This window comes from Eubalaena glacialis, chromosome 9, assembly GCF_028564815.1.
Source record: "Eubalaena glacialis isolate mEubGla1 chromosome 9, mEubGla1.1.hap2.+ XY, whole genome shotgun sequence".
Taxonomy (NCBI): domain Eukaryota; kingdom Metazoa; phylum Chordata; class Mammalia; order Artiodactyla; family Balaenidae; genus Eubalaena; species Eubalaena glacialis.
The window spans coordinates 13,256,122-13,280,289 of record NC_083724.1 but is presented as its reverse complement, the minus strand read 5'-3'; the positions used below and the strand labels follow the sequence as shown (position 1 = coordinate 13,280,289).

Sequence of the window (24,168 nt, the reverse complement as noted above, 5' to 3'; positions counted from 1 at the left end):
CCTGAGCTTACTGAGCATCCTATGGCTTGGCTCCTGCTGGGCTGTGCATCTCATCTCTTGCCTCCCTCCCTGATCTCTTTCATGCCCGCAGTTTTTCCTTCTTCTTGCCTTGGGGACTTACTGTTCCATCTGTTTGAAATGCTCATTCCCCCTGTTTGTTAGCTCTGGTGGTTGGCAGTCACTCAGAATAGACACGCCATCCTTTCAGAATCCTGGCCTGTCCTTCCTCCACCAGTTCTGGATCAGACACCCCTTTGGCACACATAACACAGAACTGAATCTCAGTACCTACAAGGCTGTCTTCCCCACTTGAGCTGTGCAAGGATGTGGACTGCATCTGGATCTTTGCCACACCACCCAACCTGGCGTGGTGCCTGGAACATAAAAGTCCCCTGATAAATATTTGAAAAAGGAAAGAATGCCTGGATGGTCATTTAGGATTTTGAACAGATGTAAGGAAGAATTGCAGTGGACATCAAGTCGCTGTCTTAAGAGCAGCATTCCATTTCATTCACCATGTGTGTGTGGGGCAGAGTCCACGCAGGAATAGCACGAGCCTTCTCTCCTGGAAGGTGCTTTTTGATTTCTCATTGCTTCAACTTTAAAACAGACATAGAGGGGCTCTGAGCTGGAGAAACTCTTAGAGATCATGTAGTCGAATTCCCTCATCTTAAAGAAGGGGGAAATTGAGGCCTGGTGGGTGGAAGGACCTTATTATCATGACATTTTTATTGTTAGAGCCAAGACTGGAACCCAGGCATCTTGGCTTCTCCCTGAAGCGAGGTTATGCCTTGCCTGTTGCGGAGGCTGAGAACATGGTCTCTGGACCACTTTCTAGGTACGGGGTCCTGTCCTCACCAGGGAAGTGGTCGAGGCCAAGTTACTTAACCTCTCTGGGGACACAGTTTCTCCACCCATAAAGTGGGCTAACAAGCCAAAGTGTTGATAGTGATAAAGGACAACTCTACGTTATGTAGAGGTGAGATTGCTTCATGCAGGGAGTGTTTCCTCTTTATCTAGTTTCTCTCCAAAATGAGAATGAGGACATTCAATGGAGGGTCTCTTTGCTGATCTGACCTCCTTTATATCACCTCTTTCTTATCATGACATGACATTATTGCTGTTTAAACAAAACTCAGTGATGGTGAGTTTTGATGAACACCAGAGCAATAGATTTTATTACACTTTTCTTAGTAATTAGTGTTTTAATAATACAAAAATGTATGTCCCTTTTTTAAAAATTCGGATATTACAAATATGCACAAACTGAAAAGCATACATTATTTCCTTCTCCAGTCCATTGTTCTTTCCTAGAATTAACTATTTTAAATGGGAGGTTTTCTTTCTGGGTATGTAATCTCACCAGATTCACAAACATATATACTGGTATATATACACATTCATATATATATATATGTTTACCTTACTCTTACCTCATTATTTGTAACTATATCTCATTATTTGTACCCTATACCTCATTATTTGTAACTATTACATGTTATTTCTTTCTATGGAAAACTTACACCATTATTTATCTAATTCCCTATTGATGGACATTTAGATTGTTTCTAATTTTTCTAATTTTTTACCATTACAAACAATGCTGCAATCAGTGAGTGTCTGTATACAGGTAGCTTTATACAGCTCATATAGTATTACTATAGGCATGAATCCAAGAAATACAAACAATGGGACATAAGGAGTGATCAGAAATTTTCAATCATGCAGCTTCTCACATAAAGACCAGGTTGGGGGCTTCCCTGGTGGCGCAGTGGTTGAGAGTCTGCCTTCCAATGCAGGGGACACGGGTTCGAGCCCTGGTCTGGGAAGATCCCACATGCCGTGGAACGACTGGGTCCGTGAGCCACAACTACTGAGCCTGCGTGTCTGGAGCCTGTGCTCCGCAACGGGAGAGGCCGCGGTAGTGAGAGGCCCGCGCACCTTGATGAAGAGTGGGCCCCGCTTGCCGCAACTAGAGAAAGCCCTCGCGCAGAAACGAAGACCCAACACAGCCAAAAATAAATAAATAAATAAATAAATAAATAAATAAATAAAAATTTTTTAAAAAAGACCAGGTTGGTTTTCTCTAGGGGGTGCTTATTAAAATGCAGATTCACAGGCCTCACATAAGACCTACTGAATAATACCTCCAGAAATAATGTAGGAGAATAGTAAACGATAAAATATTAATATATAAAATAAAGTTTAAAATCACGGAGTGAATAATAGAGAATAAAGGATGAAACAAAAGTAACAGAATAAAGTCCTTGTCTGGAGCACAGGATGACTCTTTACTTCCCAGAGCAGCCCAATATGTCTCTGTCCGGTTCTGGAAGCTCCTAGTTATATCTGCCTTCAATGTTCACATATGAGTTTTAATTCTTTCCTCAAAAGCTACTGAGAATAATTCTAAGTACATACAATAAATCTTTCCCTGGGAAGCAGACAGATATGAATGGTAGTGATGGTGACAACCGGGGAATCCCTAAGGGGAACTGAAGCTAAGAGAGGGGACAAGAGGAGCCAGTGCCTATGAGGCACACATACCAGATGACCAGGGTAGAGACCCAGAGGCAGCTCAGCCCCGTGCACACTGGCCTGATCATCGGGGCAGCTGTGTGCTGAGCTACTAGGTCACTTGGCTAAGCTGGGCTAAGCCTTGGGCTTTTATTCACTACAGAGCCCGGAACATTCTGCTGTCAAAGATATGGAAGAAGGAAGAGGCATGATCCCCGCATCACTGTTGGACCAGACACATTCCTTGTTTGGTGGAAGTTTCAGTTTTATAAGAGTCTCATCTTGTCACTGTCTCTGTCTCTCTGCTCTCTTTTTCGAAATCATTGCAGTGACTTTCAAAAAACCAGTTCATCACAGAAATTTCATTGAAATCAGAAGGATATTAAGGGAATCAAAAGTCACCAGTCAAATATAAATTAGTTCCAGGAAATTTTGTGGGAAAACAAAGGTTTCAATAGCACTTAGAGAGAATAAAAACGATGTGGTTTCCTGGAGAAGAGGAAGATGGGAAGAGAGAGGCAGATATATGAAAACTGGAAGTCATGATTTTGGTAGATCTTGAGCCAATTACTGAATCATAATAAACTCTTTTTTAAAAATAAATTTATTTATTTTTATTTATTTTTGGCTGCGTTGGGTCTTCGTTGCTGCGCGTGGGCTTTTTCTAGTTGTGGCGAGCGGGGGCTACTCTTCATTGCGGCGCGTGGGCTTCTCATTGCGGTGGCTTCTCTTGTTGCAGAGCACAGGCTCTGGGTGCACGGGCTTCAGTAGTTGTGGCTCGCGGGCTTCAGTAGTTGTGGCTTGCGGGCTCTAGAGCGCAGGCTCAGTAGTTGTGGCGGATGGGCTTAGTTGCTCCATGGCACATGGGATCTTCCCGGACCAGGGCTCAAACCCATGTCCCCTGCATTGGCAGGTGGATCCTTAACCACTGCGCCACCAGGGAAGTCCTCATTTACTTCTTTTGATGTTAGTATAGATATATCAGCTTTCTTTTGGTTAGTGTTACACGTTACTTTTTTTCCATCACTTTACTTCAAATTTTTTATATCCTTGTATCTGTAAAGTATTAGTTGTTAACAGTGTAAAGTTGGGTTTTGCTCTTTTTAGGTAGATTGACAATCATTATATTTCTGGAGAATTTATCTCTTTACAGCTAACATAATCAGAATGTATTTGAATTTATATTTTCCATATTTCTATATGTTTTCTAATTGAGACATCTGATTTCATATTTATTGTCTCTTCTCTTTCTCCCTTTTGATTAATTAAATATATATTTTGTTATTCCATTTCCCCCTCTATTAACCTATTAATCATATATTATTATTATTGTATAATTCTTTTTCTGTGCTTTATGTAGAGATTATGTCTTGCTTTTTCTTTAAAAAAATTTTTATTGAAGTATAATGTATACAACATGACATTTACCATTTTAACCATTTGAGATATACAGTTAGATGGCATTTGGTACATTCATCACTGCTATCTTATTCTAGGACTTTAAAAGGAAACTCTATGGAGCATCAATACAATTGAGTATTTCACAGCTATGAAAAAATAATGACAAAGATATCTATGAATCAATGTGGAGGGATTTCCAAGCTATATTATTAAATGGAAAAAAGAAATGTGTAAAAGAGCATCTATAGCATGCTACTTCTTGTGTAAAAATGAAGGGAAAATAGTATATATATGTAACTTCCCACTGAGCAAGAAGAAGCACACAAAGAATAAATCAGAAACAAATGAGACTTTACCTGCAGGAGGTGGGTGGGAATGGGATAGAAAAGATGGGGGGATGAGTATATTTATTTGTATAGTTTTGACTATGTTATCTTTTACCTACTAAAAAAAATAAACAGAAGATGATGGAGAATAAAGCAAAGTAGAATAAAACAAAAAAAATGAGCCTAACTATACTTCAAATTAATATCATAATCAGACTAAAGGGTAAAATAGAATAATTAAGTAATTATCAAACACAGAGTTTTGTCTATAAACTACTCTCACAGTAATGAAAAAACTAAGCAAAGTGTTTGAGCTGAAGTTAGTTTGTCATTTAACAGTGGTTTGAGTTCAAGATTCTGAAATTACTTGTATTCAAAGATTTAGGAAATAATAAACTTATTCTGGAAAAGGGAATGACTCCTCACTTGGGGAAAGGTGGCATGTACATGGAAAATGAGAGGCTGGAAAGAACTCTATGGTGTCAAACTAGAATTGGATATATATCAACTTGAACTCATGGGTTTTAATATGTATAAACAGATTGAAACTTATATATTATATATCAATATTGGTTCCCATCCCATATTCTTTCTGTCCCACTCCTGACCCATCTCCTATGGGTAACCATTCCTAGTTTCTATGTCCTGTGTTTCTTTCATATATATTTCCTAGCTGCATCCTCTAAGATCACTTAGATGCCTTGTAAGCAACAAACACACCTAACACCAAATTTGTTCTTTGAATATCAGTCTCCTCTAAAAAGAGCCAAAGTTACTTAGAAAAATGGCTGATTCTAGGGCTGGGGCTATGAATCAAGGCCAGACCAGAGAAATTTTGCTGAGCCGGAAAGTAAAACGTGCTTGGTGAATCACAGGAACACAGGAGCCGGCTTGAAGGGGCTTCCATTGGCCATATCTGGAATAATTTGAGCTTCAAAATGAATAACATTGGTAATGGATTACAACTCAGAGAATAAGTAAGAATTCACGAGTCCATAATGAAATCAATGAAGAAACAGATTAATGGGGAACAAGGGGAAGTTCCTTCTTGTAGGAGAATACAACTAACATAGGAGGAAACGACAGAATTAGAAAATCACCATTTGGCCACCACATTTGCAATAGTTTTCTTGTATAAGAGTCACCAATGAATTTTAAATATAGTGGGTGAAATTGTAATAAGAGAAGAGTTGTGATTATATAATCTCAAAGTATCTACCCAAATGATACTTATTTAACTACAAAGGCTAAAATAGTAGCTTACCGTAGAGAAGCTGGCAGACAACACCTTAACCAATTGATCAAGGTTAAAATCACTAGTAATTGGAAAAATTGATATCATGAGTCTTCTGAAGACACGTACTGCGGCATACCGGCTGAAAATCTAAGCCTGAAATATACATACATGCATATATACATACATAAAATAAACATAGTAAAATATTAACCATTGGGCAATCTGGATGAAGTGGATACAGGAATTCCTTGTATAATTCTTACAACTTTTCTGTATGTCTGAAATAATTTCAAAATAGAAAGTTAACAAATCCTTTGTCTCAGCTGTAACAATGTCCCAGAGGAGGGGACTCTAGGGCACCCCTGGCATCTGGGATACCATCTTCTGGGACTCCAGTCCCTCTGGCTCCTCAAAGGACAGCAAGAAATTGGCCAGAAACTTGGGGACTTTGTTTCAGCTCTCTCATTGGTAATTAAAACGTTATCTTTTGATTCATTTTTCTGGAGCTGGTTAAGGAACATGCAAGTCTGTAGAAACCCCGAGGCCACAGATATTTCTTCCATTTGTCTGGATACCAAGTCTCCTGCGGAGAAGCTGAGGATTTCGGCAACAGTCTCGAAGAAGTGTCTGAGGTTCCCAGTGCTGAGCAGAGGTCAGAGTGGAAACCTGCACTTGGCAGTGGATCTGCCTGTGTGCTTGTGGGTTTGTGTATGAGTATCTCTGTTCATAAGTCTGTGCGTCTGTGTGTATTGTGTATACTTGTGTACGTGTTGTTTGGTAGTTGTGTGTGTGTGTATGTGTGTGTGTACTATGTACCTGACTCAGAGCCTGATTCTTTTCCTGAGTTAGACCCAACCCAGGCCCTGTTTTAGCACATGTAGATCAAGTTATCAGCTTCCTAACACGCGATTAGGGACTCCTGAGTCATGCCCGTGATCTTAATATTTGCCTCCTGTTGTTATGACAGGAGGATGTTCCCCACCTGCTGGGCATCACAGCTGAGAGGATGAACTCTCAACATCGGGGCTGCTGGAGCAGATGCCCGACCTCACCAAGGAACCGAGGTCAGAGAGGGCTCAACCGCTGCTCAGCAGTAAGTGCTAGTATGTGTGCGAGCTGTGTTTGTGGGTGACACAGTTGTGTGTGAGAGCAGGAACCTGTGTTGTTTGCTTTTGTCGGTTTGTACGTTACCATGTGCATGGGTTGTTGTCATTGGTTTAATGTCTGTGCCATTGACTGAATAGGCTTAACTGCCCCACGCTGACTGCCTTCACCCCAGAAGGGTTTGGGTCAGAAGGGGTTGAAGCACACCTCCCAGTGATGGGAGTGTGTGTGCTGCTTGCAGTGAGTGTGTGGCTAGGTGTGCATGGGCATTTGTGGGCATCTGATTAACATTCATGACCTCAAATATTTCCTTAAGTGATCTCCTTCTGGGGCACCATTGGCTAAAATAACCAAGCTCCAAGCGAGTCCCTGTTTCCTAAAAAGGATCTGCTATCACTTTCATATACCTGAGTGTAACTGAGTCACTCAGATTTTGTAACCCTTTACTTTTTTCATGAAACATACCACACAGAGAAACTCCAGGCATCATGCTGTGTGAAGCTACAGTGCAGAATCACCGTCAATCAAATAGTGGTGAGGTCTTGGGAAAATTACTTAACTCCTTGGCCTTAGTTTCCACATCTATAAATGGAAAGAATTAGACTTCTTGTGAAACTTACAGGCTTTCAGTAAATATTTATTGTTTAAATAGAAGTTAATGTATGTGAGAATTTTTGGCAGTTGTGAAGTATATGAATATGAATGAATGAAATTACTTAGGCAGGGAACTAAGAAAATTTTGGACAACTGTCACTTCCCTGCATCTCTAAAATATTATAGAGTGCTTGGCTCCCCTAACAGATAAAATGGGAAGTTTTCATGTGTAATGATTAGGAACATAGGCTCTGATGACACAGTCATATTAGATTGAATCACATTAAGTAGCTGCTACTTGATAAATTTTAAATTACAGAAAATGGTGATACATATATATAAAGTAATATATATTATATATTATGTATATTACATATTATATATCATGTATATTATAGATACATATATACACACATATGTGTGTGTGCCATCTCTGTCCTCTACTGTACTGTTTTGTACCTATGGAATTCGTATCTCTATGTTTCTATTTTTTAAAAGCTAAAATGGGTGAAAGAACACAGATTCTTGTTGAAGCTGTGCAATTTTTTAAAAATCTGGGAATGTAAGGTTGATGGTGTGGTATTAATTAGGAAACATGGGTAAAGCGCTTAGCCTAGTACCCAAATGTTCACCAAAATGTTCACCCTTATTATGAACAATAGTTTATGGACTATTCTGGTTTGGGAGATATTCTGGCATCAAGCAGCTTTATTTTTTTACTGAAATATAGTTCACATACAATATTATGTTAGTTTCAGGTGTATTACGTGGTGATTTGACATTTGCATATATTACAAAATGATCACCGCAAATGAGTCTAGTAACTATCTGTCCCCGAAGTTATTATAATATCATTGACCATATTCCTATGCCGTATATTACATCCTCATGGTTTGTTTATTTGATAACTGGAGATTTATACCTCTTCATCCACTTCACCTATTTCAGCCCCCCTCCCCCTAATGCCCTCCCCTCTGTCAACTACTGGTTTCTTCTCTGTATCTGTGAGTCTGTTTTCATTTTATTTTGTTTGCTTGTTTTGTTTTTTAGACTCCACATATGAGTGGGATAATATGGTATTTATTGTTCTCTGTATGACTTATTTCACATAGCATAGTGCCCTCTAGATCCATCCATGTCCTTGGAACACGGCTGTGAACTGCTTCGAGATGCACTTGAACAGCTCCTGGATGGCCACACTGTTGCCAATGAAGGTGGCAAACATGTTTAGCCCCCAGGGTGGGATGTCACAGATAGTTTTCACTATTGGGAGTCCACTTTCATTCTTTTGCATGTGGGTATCCAGTTTGCCAACACTGTTTACTGAAGAGACTATCCTTTCCCCATTGTGTGTTCTTGGCTCCCTTGTCAAAGATTAGGTGATGGTATATGTGTGGGTTTATTTCTGGGCTCCGTATTGTTCCATTTTCTATATGCCTGTTTTCACACCATTAACATTCTGTGTTGATTACTGAAGTTTTGTAGAATAGTTTGAAATTAGGTGATGCCTACAGCTTTGTTCATTTTTATCAAGATTGCTTTGTTGGTCTTTTGTGGCTCTATGTGGATGGAATAAGTGGTGGCAGTGGAACGTGTGTTCTAATACATTTTGGGGTCAGTGGTGTGGGAATCTCAAGGGTTAGTACTGCTCTGTCTGGACCTTACTGCAGTGTATGGAGAGGCAGTTTCCATTGCTGGCTTCTTCAAAAGTCAAGGGTGTTCACGGCCTCTCCTCCTCTTCATGACCAAGCAGAGGGGTGGCCAACATGTCACTGACATTAGGGACACCTTCTCCTGGGACTCCAGTGGTTCAGCCCCTTTGTCCCCTGCACAAGATCCATCTCAAGAGGAAGGCAAGAAATTGGGCAGTTAGCTCAGCTGGCTTCTTCTCTAACCAGAATCTTGGGGCTGTGTTCCCTGGGGTCTTAGTCCTGTTGGTAAATGTGGACCTTCCCTCTCATTGTTCTAGTTCTTGTAAACAGGCGTGGAAGGTACTAAAGATCCTCAGGCCATGGAGGCATAAGAGATGAGTGTTCAGGTAGCTGCCTGGACCAGCAAGAATTGACATCGATCTGAGCAAGGTGGGGAATCATCACTTTTCCTAGATACGTGCGTTGATATGAGGACTAGAAGAAAGAGAGAGAAAAGTTGTGTTTACGTTGCTTGTATAACCATGTGTTTTTAGTGACTGATTCACACACTGACCCACATGGTGCTACCAGCCACAAGTGGTCATAGAAATAAAATTAATTGAAATTACCTAAAATTAAAATTTTGTTTCCTCAGTTGCACTAGCTATATTTCAAGTCTTCAGTAGTCACATGAAACTAGTGCTACTGTATTGGACAAAAAGGATACAGAATATTCCCATCATTGTAGAAAGTCCTGTAAAGGGTTGATAATAGAGGGCTGGAAATCTCCTGCAGTGCATGTGTGTGTGCTTGTGTTGATGTATGTTGCTTCTTTTTATGCTATTTGTGTGTTGGGTTTGACTACATGTGATTCTTAATGTGTGTACTGGAGTTTCTGTGTGTGTGTGTGTGTGTGTGTGTGTGGTTTGTGAGTTGTCTGGGTGACTGGATGTGGTCTTGGTATGTTTTTCTAAAACAGCTTTTGAGGTGTAATTGTTATACAAAACTGTACATATTGAATGTATACAATTTGAGGAGTTTGGACATGTGCACACACATGTGAAGCCATCATCACAGTCAAGGTCATTGAAATGTCTATCTTCTCCAAAAATTTCCTTGTGTCCATTTTTTGTGGTAAGAAAACTTAACAGGGACTCTACTCTTTTAATGAAATTTTAAGTGCACAATATATTATTTTTGACTCTATGCTGTATAACAGGTCTCTAGAACTAATTCATCTTGTATAACTGAAATTTCATATCATTTGAGTAACACTACATTTCCCCCTCCCCCCAGCCCTTGGTAACCTCCATTTATTCTCTGCTTCTATGAATTTCTTAAAGTGAAATCATGCACTATTTGTCCTTGTTAAGACTGGCTTTTTCACTCCAGTTTCATCCATGTTGTCACAGATGACAGGATTTCCCTTTTTTTAAAAGGCAAAATAATATTCCACTGTATGTATGTGCCATATTTTCTTTATCCATTTATCTGTCAATGGATATTTGGGTTGTTTCCATAACTTAACTATTGTAAATAATACTGCAATACACATGGGAGTGTAGATGTATCTTTGAGATCCTGATTTCAATTCTTTCTTGTATATACCCAGAAGTGGGACCAGAAGTGGGATTGCCAGATCATATGGTGGTTCTGTTTTTAATGCTTTTTGGGAAACTCCATGCTGTTTTCCATAGCAGCTGCACCATTTTACATCCACACCAACAGTGTAGCAAAGTTTTTGTTTGCATGTTTTTAAAAAGTTGTGTGTGACAAAATATTTCATTTAAAAGTTGTATATAAGTTGGTCTGAATCCATACAAACCTTTACACTTTTGACTAGGGGTATAAATCAGAGAGGGCCAAAAAGAAGCACCTTGGGTTTTGTTTCTGTGTCACTGTGTGTCACTCTGTGTGCCACTCTGTGTGTCTGTTTTTGTGTATAACACACTCACAGTCTAATTTTCCTCTCCTTGCATGGGTGTAAAGCAGAGAGTGCTGAGTGCTGAGTGACTTGGAAATACGTGTATGCATTCGACCTGGCGAGACAGTCTCACAGCCTGACCTCTTGTCTCACCTCTAGACATAAACAGGCAGCTCTAAACAAACTCCTCTTTATGCTAAGTTGATGGCAATTTGTCCAGGTGGTTTGAAGGCTACTGAACTTCTCCAGGGCCCCAAATTTTCTTCATTGTTGTTTAACGATTTCCACATTTCCACTTTGGAGAACATGGTGGGGTCAAGTTTGGAACTTTACTGAGTTAATCCAACGACTGTGAATTCTGATACAACTTCTTGGTCCTACAACATCTGTAATATCTTGGCTCTCTGGCCACATGATTGGGCAAATACTCATGTCACTCACTTTGCGTGTATGCTCAGAACTCAGTCACTTTAAAACACTGGAGATGGAAGGGGAGAGAGAGACAATGGCAGATATGAAGGAAGTTATTTATTGGCAAATTTATTAAAAATGCAGTGAGTCAAGTGCTGTGGATGTGCTCTTCTTCAGGGGCCATTGTCTGGGTGTTTACTGTTTCTCTGGATGTGAGAGTGAAACCCCAGAAGCCAACACACATTTTCAGGAAGATATTTGATCTTGCTTGATAGCCTCCTCCTATCTTTGTTATCTTCAGTTCCTGATGTGTGATCTTGGTCACACTCATCCTGCCTAGATAATCATTTATTTATTTATCTTTTTGGTCACTCTCCTTTTGACTGCTTCTTTTCAGTCAATCCTTTATTAACCCTTGTGACATATTTTCTAAATTAACAATTTTTTATTGTGCTAAAATATGTATAAGATAAAATTTACCATTTCAATGATTTTTAAGTGTACAGTTCTGTGGCATTAAGTACATTCACATTGTTGTACAAACATCACCACCATCCACCTCCAGAAATTGTTTTTCTTCCCAGATGGAAACTCTGTACCCACTGAACCGTAATGCCTCATTTCTCTCCCCTGCACCAAGCCTCTGGCAACCACCATTCTATTTTTTTGTCTCTATGAATTTGACTATTCTAAGAATCTCATATAAGTGGAATTATACAGTATTTACACTTTTGTGACTGGCTGACTTTACTTAGCGTAATGTCTTCAAGGTTCATCCATGTTGTAGCATGTGTCAGGATTTCTTTCCTTTTTAAGGCTGAATAATATTCCATTGTAAGTATAGACCACATTTTGTTTATCCATTCATTTGTCAGTGGACACAGATTGTATCCATCATTCGGCTATTTTGAATAATGCTGCTTTAAACATGGGTGTACAAATATCTCTTTGGCCCCTGCTTTCAGTTCTTCTGGATATATTATCAGAAGTGAAATTTCTGGATCATACGGTAATTCTATGTTTAAGTTTTTGAGGAACTGCCATTATGTTCCCTTTTTTCCTTCCTTCCTTTTTTGCTTCTTTCCTTCCTTCCTTCCTTCTTTCTTGTCATTCTAAGTTTGTGTGTTCAGCACTTATTCTGTACATGGTACATTACTTTCCCAATAATGCTATAAGTGGGGTGTGTGTGTGTGTGTGTGTGCAAGACAGACACACGCACATATGCTGTCTGGCTATAAAGCCATGGAAGGGACTGTATCTTATTTATTACTCTCCCCCTAATGTCTATCGTAGTGTCTTCATTATGTTAAAAAAAGAATGAGCTCTTCCTGATTTCAGTTGAAGAGTTTGATTGATGTTTGTTTCATTGAAGTTTGAATGATGTCTCCAAGTGACTGTGTCAGTGTTCAGACAAATCACATTCCACTGTTCTCACCAGACTGGATGAGGCACCAACGTGTGAGCCCAATGCAGTGAGATTTGTCTGTACAGTGACACAGCCACGTGGAGGAACGTATGTGACCGTATGGTAGTCACTATGCTCAGTATGTCTAAGTTCCTGACGTTTCCAATTTCTATTCATTCCCAGGAGAGATAAGAACAGCATGAGGAGGGAGAACCAGAGCAGCGTGTCCGAGTTCCTCCTCCTGGGGCTCCCCATCCGGCCAGAGCAGCAGGGCGTGTTCTTTGCCCTGTTCCTGGGCATGTACCTGACCACGGTGCTGGGGAACCTGCTAATCTTCCTGCTCATCAGGCTGGACTCTCGTCTCCACACCCCCATGTACTTCTTCCTCAAACACTTGGCCCTCACTGATGTCTCCTTTTCATCTGTCACTGTCCCAAAGATGCTGATGAACATGCAGGTTCAATGCCAATCTATCACATACGCAGGATGCATTTCACAGGTGTATTTTTACATACTTTTCGGTTGTGTTGATAACCTCCTCCTCGCGGTGATGTCCTATGACAGGTATGTGGCCATCTGTCACCCTCTCCACTACACCACCATCATGATGGAGAGGCCGTGTGTGCTCCTGGTGGCTGGCTCCTGGATTCTCTCCTGTGGCAGTGCCCTTCTGCACACCGTCCTGCTGGCCCAGGTGCCCTTCTGTGACGACAACATTATTCCCCACTTCTTCTGTAGCCTCCCCATCCTACTCAAGCTGTCCTGCTCAGACACCTCTCTTAATGAGTTGGTTATATTCACTGCAGGGGCTGCGGTTGTCATTCTTCCATTGACTGGCATCCTGGTCTCTTATGGCCTCATTGGGGTCTCCATCCTGAGGGTCCCTTCTACCAAAGGGATCTGCAGGGCCCTGTCCACCTGTGGCTCCCATCTCTCTGTGGTGTCTCTGTTCTATGGAACCATTATGGCACTGTACTTTTCCTCCTCATCGGGCAACTCCAACGACAAAGACATGATTGTCTCACTGATGTACACAGTGGTGACTCCCATGCTGAACCCCTTCATCTATAGCCTAAGGAACAGAGACATCAAATTGGCTCTGGGGATTCTTTTCAGAAACAATCAACTTTTCGCCAACTGAGGATCAGCTAGCCATGTTCTTATTTCACCCACTGACCTTGTCAGAAATGTCCTCTTAAAAAGTTGCGTGCTGACCACCAATGTCTCTAGCACCTTCCCATCTGTCCTTTACAGTCACTACGTTATTGGACCAATCCCTTTCACTTTAGTCTTATCTGTTGCCCATTTATTCTTCCATAATCCTAAATATGGCATTGCCCACAACATACATATGACTTGTGGTCTTCAAAGCACCAAACTCCTTATTAGTCAGATATGTGATTGATCATTCGGAATACGTTGCACTACTGTTTTATCTTCCTGAAGAGAGAACGACTTGCTAAGATAACAACACACACATGAACCGCCTCTCTCAAAAGGAAAACATGACACTGACATTTTATGCTTCCTTTTTAATGATGAAATCCGGTTTGTTTTAAGCTAAGATTAGAGGTATGAAATATGATTGTATTTTGGACCAAGCTATACCTTCTCATATCCTGAGTTTCTGATCCCCAGGTGGTAGACGGTCAAGATTCTCAAATGTGTTACGGCACTTCACTTTTCTGTAATGAAATGAACATTTGGAATCTCAAGTAGAGCCAGTTTAAGTTTTGTGGAATATTCTTTTGATAGGTTAAAGAACCCTCCTTAGTAATAGGTAATATAACTTTTCATTATAACTCACAGTTTCTATCTGTTGAAATAAATGAGATATAAACCAGCTCCTTATTTCCTCTTTCTTGTCTAGTGTTTTCCAGAGCTACAAATATTCAGTTAAGTTTCTAATGTTTAGTTTTGGTAAAGTCCAGAATGCTTACCCTCTCAATGCAGTATCTAGTTAATAAAGTACTTTTGATTGTTTGCTAAAACCAAAATAAACTTTAATTTGATTATGCCTGTGACAGTAGGGAACCACAGAGTAGTCAATCCAACTACCATATTTCCCCATTGTAGGAAGGCTATAGTTTTTCCCTCTAAAATGGATTTTTGTGTGGAGAACAGCCTACAGCTGTCTGATTAATTTTAGTCTGGGAAAATGAGTGTTGTCTTTTTCCCAGAGATCTCATTTCTAACAGGAAAAAACTAAAATATTTACTGCATGACTATTATGTGCCAGGTAATTTTCTTCATTCTGGGAATACTAGTTAAAAAAATTAACCCCCTCGTAGAGTTTACATTCCACACTCCTGTCCCTGTTTATTGTGTTCCTTTTTTTTCCACGGCAGTTTTGAACCTTCTAACACACCATAAGCTTTACTTATTTTTAAAATTTTCATTGTTTCTTTACTGGAATGTGAGCTCTATGGAAGATGGGTTTTTGGCTGAAATAAGTAAGTTGTAAGTTTTGTTGGTAGGTAAAAACTTCTATGAATAAAGGAGGCATAAAAAAGGGGAGCAAGGGTGCTGGGGGTGAGGTACATAGTTTAACATTGTGTGGTCCAGGTAGAGCTCATTGGAAAGATAACAATCAAACAAAGATGTCAGTGAGGACAGGTAAGTGAGCCATGGGAGGATATGGACAAAAGCATTCCAAGCTTGGGCATCAGCACCTGGAAATACTCTGAGGGGAGATGGTGCCTGGCCTATTTCAGGGACATTGAGGGGCCTCTGTATTTGGACAGGGCCAAATAGGGGAGGATGGTAGGCGATAAGTTTAGAGATATCAGAGGACCAGATTTGTAGGGCACTTAAGGTCATAGTAGGTGTGTTAGTCTAGGTTCTCCACAGAAATAGAACCAATAGCAGGTGTGTTTGTGTGGAGAGAGAGAGAGAGAGATTTATTGGAATTGGCTCATGTCATTGTGGAGGCTAGCAAGTCCAAAATCTGCAGGGTAGGCTGGCAGCCTGGAAACCCAGGGAAAAGTTGCAGTTTGAGTCTGAGGCAGCCTGCTGACAGAATTGTCTCTTCTTTTTTTTTTTCAAAATTTTTTTGGAGTATAGTTGATTTACAATGTTGTGTTGGTTTCAGGTGTACAGCAAAGTGAATCAGTTATACATATATATAAATCCACTCTTTGTTTTTTTTAAGAGTCCTTTCCCATATAGGCCATTACAGAGTATTGAGTAGAGTTCCCTGTGCTATACAGCAGTTTCTTATTATCTATTTTATATATAGTAGTGTGCATATGTCAGTCCCAATCTCCCAATTTATCCCTCCCTCCCTTATCCCCTGGTAAGCATAAGCTTGTTTTCTACATCCATGACTTTACTTCTGTTTTGTAAATAAGTTCATTTGTACTCTTTTTTTTTTAGATTCCATATATAAGTGATATCATATGATATTTGTCTTTCTGTGTCTGACTTACTTCACTCACTATGACAATCTCTAGGTCCATCCATTTTGTTGCAAATGGCATTATTTTGTTCTTTTTTATGGCTGAGTAATATTTCATTGTATATATTTACCACATCTTCTTTATCCATTCCTCTGTTGATGGACATTTAGGTTGCTTCCATGTCCTGGCATTTACATTTCCATGTAAATAGTGCTGCAATGAACACTGGGATGCATGTATCTTTTTGAATTATCAGAATCGCCTCTTCTTTGGGGGAGGTCAGTCTTTCTCTTAAGGCCCTCAACTGATTGGATGAGACCCATCTACATTATGGAGGACAATCTGCTTTATTCAGCGTCTGTTGATTGCAATGTTAATCTCATCCAAAAAAATACCTTCGTGGAAACATCTAGAATTGTGTTTGACCAAATATCTGGGTCCTGCAGCCTAGCCAAGTTGACACATAAAATTAACCATTGGGCTTCCCTGGTGGCACAGTGGTTGGGAGTCTGCCTGCCAATGCAGGGGACACGGGTTCAAGCCCGGGTCTGGGAAGATCCCACATGCCACGGAGCAACTAGGCCCGTGCGCCACAACTACTGAGCCTGCGCATCTGGAGCCTGTGCTCTGCAACAAGAGAGGCCGCGATAGTGAGAGACCCACACACCGCGATGAAGAGTGGCCCCCCGCTTGCCGCAACTAGAGAAAGCCCTCGCACAGAAACGAAGACCCAACACAGCCATAAATAAATAAATAAATTAAATTAAAAAAAAAAAATTAACCATTATAGGAGAATTTTTGGTTTTCAGTCTGAGTGATTTGGGAACCTATTGGAAGAGATTCAATAGAGGAATAACATGACCATACTTGATTTTTTAATTGTTTCTTTAAAAACACCCAGATTTTTTGAGGTGCAAGTGACATACAATAAACTTTGTATATCTAAAGTACACAATTTGACTAGTTTTGACATTTGTATACACCCATGAAACTATCACCACAAGCCATCAAGATCATGAATTTTCCTGATGTCTACCCTACTGCTCTCTCTTTACTCCTCCCATCTGGCCTCAGGGGAACCACTAATCTGTTTCTGTCACATGGATTAGTTTGCATCTTCTAGAAGTTTAAGTGGAATCATACAGTGTGTATTCTTTTCTTGCTGCCTTCTTTCATTCAGTGTAAACATTTTGAGATTCATTCATGTTGTGCTGTTTATCAATTCATTTTTTTAAATTGGTGAGTAGATATACCACAGCTTTTTGATGGATATGTGGGCTGTTTCCAGTTTCTGTCTATTAAATAAAGCTGTTATGAACATTCTTGTATAAGTCAATGTATACATATATACATTCTTTTTCTCTAGTCACATGCTAGGTATATGTTTAACTTTTTTTCCCATTTCACTACTTTTATTTTTTTTTATTTTTATTGGAGTATAGTTGATTTACAATGTGGTGTTAGTTTCTGCTGTACAGCAAAGTGCATCAGTTATACATATACATATATCCACTCTTTTTTTAGATTCTTTTCCTATATAGGTCATTACAGAGTATTAAGTAGAGTTCCATGTGCTATACAGTAGGTTCCTATTAGTTATCTATTTTGGTATATGTTTAACTTTTAAAGAAATTTTCAAACTGTTTTATATTCCCACTAGCAGCGTATGAGAGTTCCAGTTCCATCATAGCTTCAACAACACTCAATAGCAGTGGTCCTTTCAATTTTAGCCATTCTAATAGGAGTGTAGTGGTGTAAACCAGTTTACAGACCTGGAGCCACTTGATTGGAGGGGGGTCTGGGTTTCTGTGAAAAAGAATCCTGTAACACTGGGTATTTTTTGAACTTCCTGATTCTCCCTAGCTCCGGTGCGTGGTTTTTATCATACCCGAGCACTTTTCACCATTTACCTGACATTTGTTTTGCATTAACAATTTTTTTCTGTCCCCCCTCCCCCAACTTGCGTGTGTGTTCCACAAGAGGGATTTCTGTTTATATTATTCTCTGTTATGTCTCCAGAGTACATATCAGTGTTTACCTTTATGAGAACCTTAATAATTATTTAAGTGAATGAGTGAATGAATGAACAGATGAATTCATTCAACAATTACCAATCACAATTGTCTGTTGTAAGCCATAGCTGATCCCTAGTGATACAAAGACATTGACAATAAACCTTAACATTTATTAAGCTTTCATTATTTGCTCACTTAACCATCCTTCAAACTCACACAAAGAGTATTATTATTACTTCCACTATGAAGAAACTGAGTCTCAGAGATCTTTGATAAATTGCTCAGGTATGCTCTCTTAGTAGGGGGAGAGCCCAGAGTCTTTTTTCCAGAGTGATAGAGTCAATCCCCCTATTCCTGAACAAAGCACAGACCGTACCTCACAGAGGAGTGGGGAGACATGTACATTTTTTTAACATCTTTATTGGAGTATAATTTTTTACAATGTTGTGTTAGTTTCTGCTGTATAACAAAGTGAATCAGCTATACGTATACATACATCCCCATATCCCCTCCCTCTTGCATCTCCCTCCCTATCCCACCCCTCTAGGTGGTCACAGATCACTGAGCTGATCTCCCTGTGCTATGTGGCTGCTTCCCACTAGCTATCTATTTCACATTTGGTAGTGTGTATATATGTCAGTGCTAGGGGGAAGGGTAAGCTGGGATGAAGTGAGAGAGACCTGTACATTTTAAGGGGTTTTGTGCTTTAATGGAAGCCTGTGTAGGTGTTGGGGAGCTTGCAGAAGCTTGCCGAGGCCCTTACACTGCCTGTACCATACATTGCTGTACAGAGAAGCTGAACCCATGATGTAGAGGTCACGGGCAATAGGGTAACTTCTACTTCCCATCTGGAGACTTAACCAGAGCCCAAGGTACCACTGACATTAGGGACACTTTCTCCTGTGACTCCAGCTACAACTCAAGTCCCTTTGGACCCTAAACATACTCCTTTCCGAGGGGCTGGGAGGAAGTTGGGCAATTGGCCCCAGTCGACTGCTCCTCTAGTCAGGGACTTGGGGCTCTTTCCGTCTGGGGTCTCTTTCTGGTGAGCAAAAGAAGACCTTCTTGCCCACTGTTTTGAAGCTTGTGAACAGACATGAGAGTTTGTAAAGGTCCTCAGGCCACTGAGTTTTGCTCTTTTTCTTTGGATCCTGGGTCTTCTGGACAGAAAGTGAGGATTCAGGTAACAGAACGAAGCAGAAAGTATCAGAACTCATAGCACTGGTATAACTCGGAAGGAGCCCAGACATCTCCATAGTCGTGCATGTATGTCTGTGTGTAAATGTGTGTATGTGTGACCATAAGAGATGTTATGTGTATTTTTGCAGGTGTATTGTGTTGTATGGCTTTATGCATGTATGTGTAACTGACAAACACACTGAATGACAAACATACTAAGGTATATATCGGTCAGAGAAGCTGGAAATTTCCTCTCAGTGTGTGCTTATTTTACTTGCATTTGTTGCTTGTGTACTGTATGTAAGACCTTGTGCGTTGCTTGTGATTGGAATATGTATGATTTCTTATGACTACAATGCCTGTGGCAGAGGATGCTTGAGAGTTCTCTGTGTGTAGCTGTGTTGTACACGTGTATTTTTTTGTGAGTTTTGCATAGATTTGTGTGAAGCTGACTCACACCCTGACTGTATTCACCTACTTTGAGTATAAGCTAGAGAAATCTATAAATCCCCATTTGGCAAGTGTGTGTCTGTGATAGTGTGTGAGTGCTTTTGTAAAACAAATCCACACTTTGACTTCCTTCACACAGAAGATACAAATATTTGTGTGTGTGTGTAACATTATCACATTTTGACTCTCCACTTGCCTGAGACCAGAATCCACACAGGCAGCTCCAAAGGAAGCCCACTTTGAAGCACTATTAGCATCCATTTTTCATTGATTTGAATACTCCAGCAGGACCCCTGGAAACTCAATATTTTTGACACGCTTCTTCAATTTTGGTAACATAGTTCAGAAATGAAATGCTCACTTCTGTTGTCACATACATCGACACTCAAATCTTTGCCTTTTTCCCACTTAATAGCTTTGTGGCCTTGGGTTTGGCCTTGGTGATGCTCAGCATCCTCTACTGTTAATGGGATCATGATCACTGCTGAAAGATCTTGTCTGTAACGTGCTTCACAAGTTCTAGGCACATCCTGAGCACTTAGTAAATTGTAGCCTCATGGAGGCCAAGACACCTGACTTGCCATTTCCCAACTGCTCAGGAGACAAAATTTGGTATGAAGACAGGAAAATTAGGCCCATCCATAGGCTCTCTAGCAACCCCTCCTCTCCCACCCCCCCAGGTCACAACTTCTTTTCTTCATTACTGAGCAATTTCACCACCTCTTTCATACATGGTGCTGATGGAATCAAAGTGTCATTTGTATATTGTTCCCTTCCCTTCGAATTGCAGCTCCTTGGTGTCATTACATGCTCTGGTTCTCCTGTAGGAGATCTTTGAGACCCTAGGTTAAGTCTGACCTAGCAACTTTCAGGGAGAAGCCAGTCCAGGTCAAGTACCTGGTCCCTCCTTGTGTCCCATGAGCTGAGTCAATTAATGACCCTGGGCAATGCTCTGGTCTGGAACAAGCATCTACTGACAGGGTCTTACACAATGTTAATGTCAAGTTCCTCTCCCAAGCATATTTTAACTTTAACTTTTCACGTTTCATATTTAACTTTAGCCTCTCTTCCCCCCATAAAAAGAAATGGGTGGATTCTCTCTCTAGTGAAAAGATTGTCAGAAAATCAACCTTTGAGACCAGGTTTCACTATACAGTATCTCTGTGAGATTGTTTAAGTGATTTCACTACTCCTGCTAGTAAAATGAAGGAAAAAAAATCACTGTCATCTCTACTTCTCACACACAAACACTGATGGATTGAATGAAATTGAAGGCATATGAAAACCATTCGCAAACTAAAGGGTCGCAGGAATATGAAGGTCGACAGTTATCTGAGCAGGAAGACCCCTTCAAATCCTGAAATAATATTACTTAATGTCCTGCCTATTTTATCTAGTTAAAGAGAGGGAGAAACAGTGGAGTCATAGGAGCAGAGAGTCCAATACATTTTTTAAAAAACACAGGAAAGAATTGTGGCTATAGAAGTTACTAACTGTATGATCATGCTAGTTTCCTACTCCTTGAGTATGGTGACAATGAAGTTTTAATAACATCTACCTCCTAGGACTGTTGAAAAATGTAGTGAGGCTATAATCCAAAAATATATTAGTCTGACATAGCGTTCATTAAATGTCAGTTATTTTCAGTGTGAAGATCAACATTGGGAAATAGTGATGGTCAATCAGGTAACTGAATTCAAATAGACACCTCCAATCCTTCAGTATCTCCCAGCTCTCAGACCCCAGATCTCAGATCTCAGGTGTCTTCCTGTCTGTGAATATCCAGATCTGAGGCATGAAACACCAGATAAGGATGGAGATAGATGGAGATCATGCACAGAATTAAGGTTTATTTCTTGGCAAGAAGATAAACATACATTAAGACAAGTTCCACCAGGGAATTTACCCCAGTGATAGGATCTGAGCTCAGAAGCTCACCTTAAGAATGTGAGAGCTCAGATAGACACAAATTTTAGATCAGTTTCTTGGTCTTTTGTGCTGAGCATCTCATAATACTGTTTTATTAAATTCCTGAATTTGATACTGGGTTTTTTTGGATACTTATCCTGTTATAAAAATAATTGATAAAATTTTGTGTGTATTTTATGCAGGACACTGTTCTTAGATATTAATGTGCGTCGAATTAGAATCCTCTTATTAACTCTATGAATGTGTGATATTGGTCTCTTCACATTACAGAGGCACAACACAAGGCCAAGAGAGATTTAGCATCCCAAGTCATACAGCTAGAAAGCTGTGGGGCCTGAATCATAACATGAGGAATCTGGCTTCAGGTCCACACCTTTAGTTGGTCCTTTGTCCAGTGTTCCCTAGAGGGTCAGTATCCAGAGGGAAGAGGTCCTGTATGTCCTATTTATTCTTTATTTTTAATATAAATAAATAAATTTATTTATTTTTGGCTTTGTTGGGTCTTCCTTGCAGTGCGCGGGCTTCTCATTGCGGTGGCTTCACTTGTTGAGGAGCACAGGCTCTAGGCGCGTGGGCTTCAGTAGTTGTGGCACGCAGGCTCAGTAGTTGTGGCTCACGGGCTCTAGAGCACAGGCTCAGTAGTTGTGGCGCACAGGCTCAGTTGCTCCACAGCATGTGGGATCTTCCTGGACCAGGGCTCTAACCCGTGTCCCCTGCATTGGCAGGCGGATTCTTAATCACTGCGCTACTGGGGAAGTCCCTGTCCTATTTTTTCTTTTGTCTCCAATCAGTAGCTTAGTGCCAGAAACATGGTTAATTAAAAAGAAAACAGGAGAATGAATTTGCTCTAGTTCCCATTGAAAGGAATCATGTTGAGCATTGAGGGTGTCACTTGCTTCGGCAGCTCTAGGTGATGAAAGAAATTTGGGCAGTTATTCTTTTTCTCCACGAGAAAGTAAGAGACCCTAGTGTGGTGGCCATAATCACGGTTTCAAAGCCTCTGACATTTCCCCCTCCCCTTCATCCTCAGCAGACAGGAGAGGAGCATGAGGAGGGAGAACCAGAGCAGCGTGTCCGAGTTCCTCCTCCTGGGGCTCCCCATCCGGCCAGAGCAGCAGGGCGTGTTCTTTGCCCTGTTCCTGGGCGTGTACCTGACCATGGTGCTGGGGAACCTGCTAATCTTCCTGCTCATCAGGCTGGACTCTCGCCTCCACACCCCCATGTACTTCTTCCTCAGCCACTTGGCCCTCACTGACGTCTCTTTTTCATCTGTCACTGTCCCTAAGATGCTAATGAGCATGCAAACCCAGGATCAATCCATCCCCTATGCAGGGTGCATAGCACAGATGTATTTTTTTTACTGATCTGGATGATTTCCTGCTCACATCAATGACCTATGATCAGTACGTGGTCATCTGTCACCCTCTCCCGTACATCACCATCATGAGACAGGGACTGTGTACCTTACTGGTAACTGTATCTTGGATTCTCTCCTGTTCCAATGACCTGTGTCACACCCTTCTCCTGTCCCAGCTGTCCTTTTGTGCTGACAACACCATCCCCCATTTTTTCTGTGACCTTGCTGTCCTGCTCAAGCTCTCCTGCTCAGACACATCCCTCAATGAGCTAGCCGTTTTCATGGCAGGAGTGGCTGTCATTATCCTCCCACTAATAGGCATCTTGATCTCTTATGGCTGCATCGGGGCCACCATCCTGAAGGTTCCATCCACCAAGGGGATTTGCAAAGCCTTGTCCACATGTGGCTCCCATCTCTCTGTGGTATCTCTGTATTATGGAACAATTATTGCACTATATTTTTTCCCCTCATCCAGCACCTCCAGTGACAAGAACATAATTGCCTCTGCAATGTACACAGTGGTCACACCATTGCTGAACCATTTCATTCATAGCCTAAGAAACAGGGAGATGAAGGGGGCCCTGGAGAAACTCTTCCACAGGGCAAAATCTTCTCTCAGTGACGCTGCTCATCGTTATAACAGACACATGTATTCACATAACCTCAGATCCTACACCCCAATCTTGAATCCAGCATGGAATAAGTGCCCAATAGATATTTGATAACCTGAATTGCATTCTGTTACAGTTATTCTCTCATTTCCTTCCATTTCCTTAGTAGAAATTGTGAACTCTGAGTTGATATTATTGATTATTGCTCTTGTCTATTAAATTGAGAAATTACATCATTAGTAGAACTTATGTCTCCTGTCTTATTTCCTGGGAATCTATTAGTTCTTTTTAAAATAGCTTTACGGAGGTATAGTTGACATATAAACATTGCATATATTTAAAGTGTACAGTTTGATATTTTGATACGTATACGTTGTGAAATGATCAGCACAATCAAGTTAATGAATGTATTCATCACCTCCACATAGTTACCACTTTATTTTTGTGTGTTTGGTGAGAAGACTTAATTCAAGATCCACCTTTGTAGCAAATACCAAATACACAATACAGTATGGTTAACTATAGCCATCTTGCTGTACATTAGATCTCAAAACTCATTCATCTTGCATAACTGAAACTCTGTACATTACACTAGGTGAAATGTCAGACTCAGAAAGACAAATATTGCATGATCCCACTTACATGTGGAATCTAAAATGGTCAAATCACAGAAGCAGAG

The 24,168-nt window shown here is 40.5% G+C and overlaps 1 protein-coding gene across 1 annotated transcript; it reads left to right on the top strand.

Moving 5' to 3' along the window:
- The first annotated feature begins 12,749 nt into the window (after positions 1-12,749).
- Positions 12,750-23,600, top strand: LOC133097274 (olfactory receptor 1J4-like). The gene is given in 3 exon segments (XM_061199174.1): positions 12,750-13,238; positions 22,559-22,872; positions 22,874-23,600. Coding segments are annotated over 3 exon segments (1,530 nt in total).
- Positions 23,601-24,168: the final 568 nt, after the last annotated feature.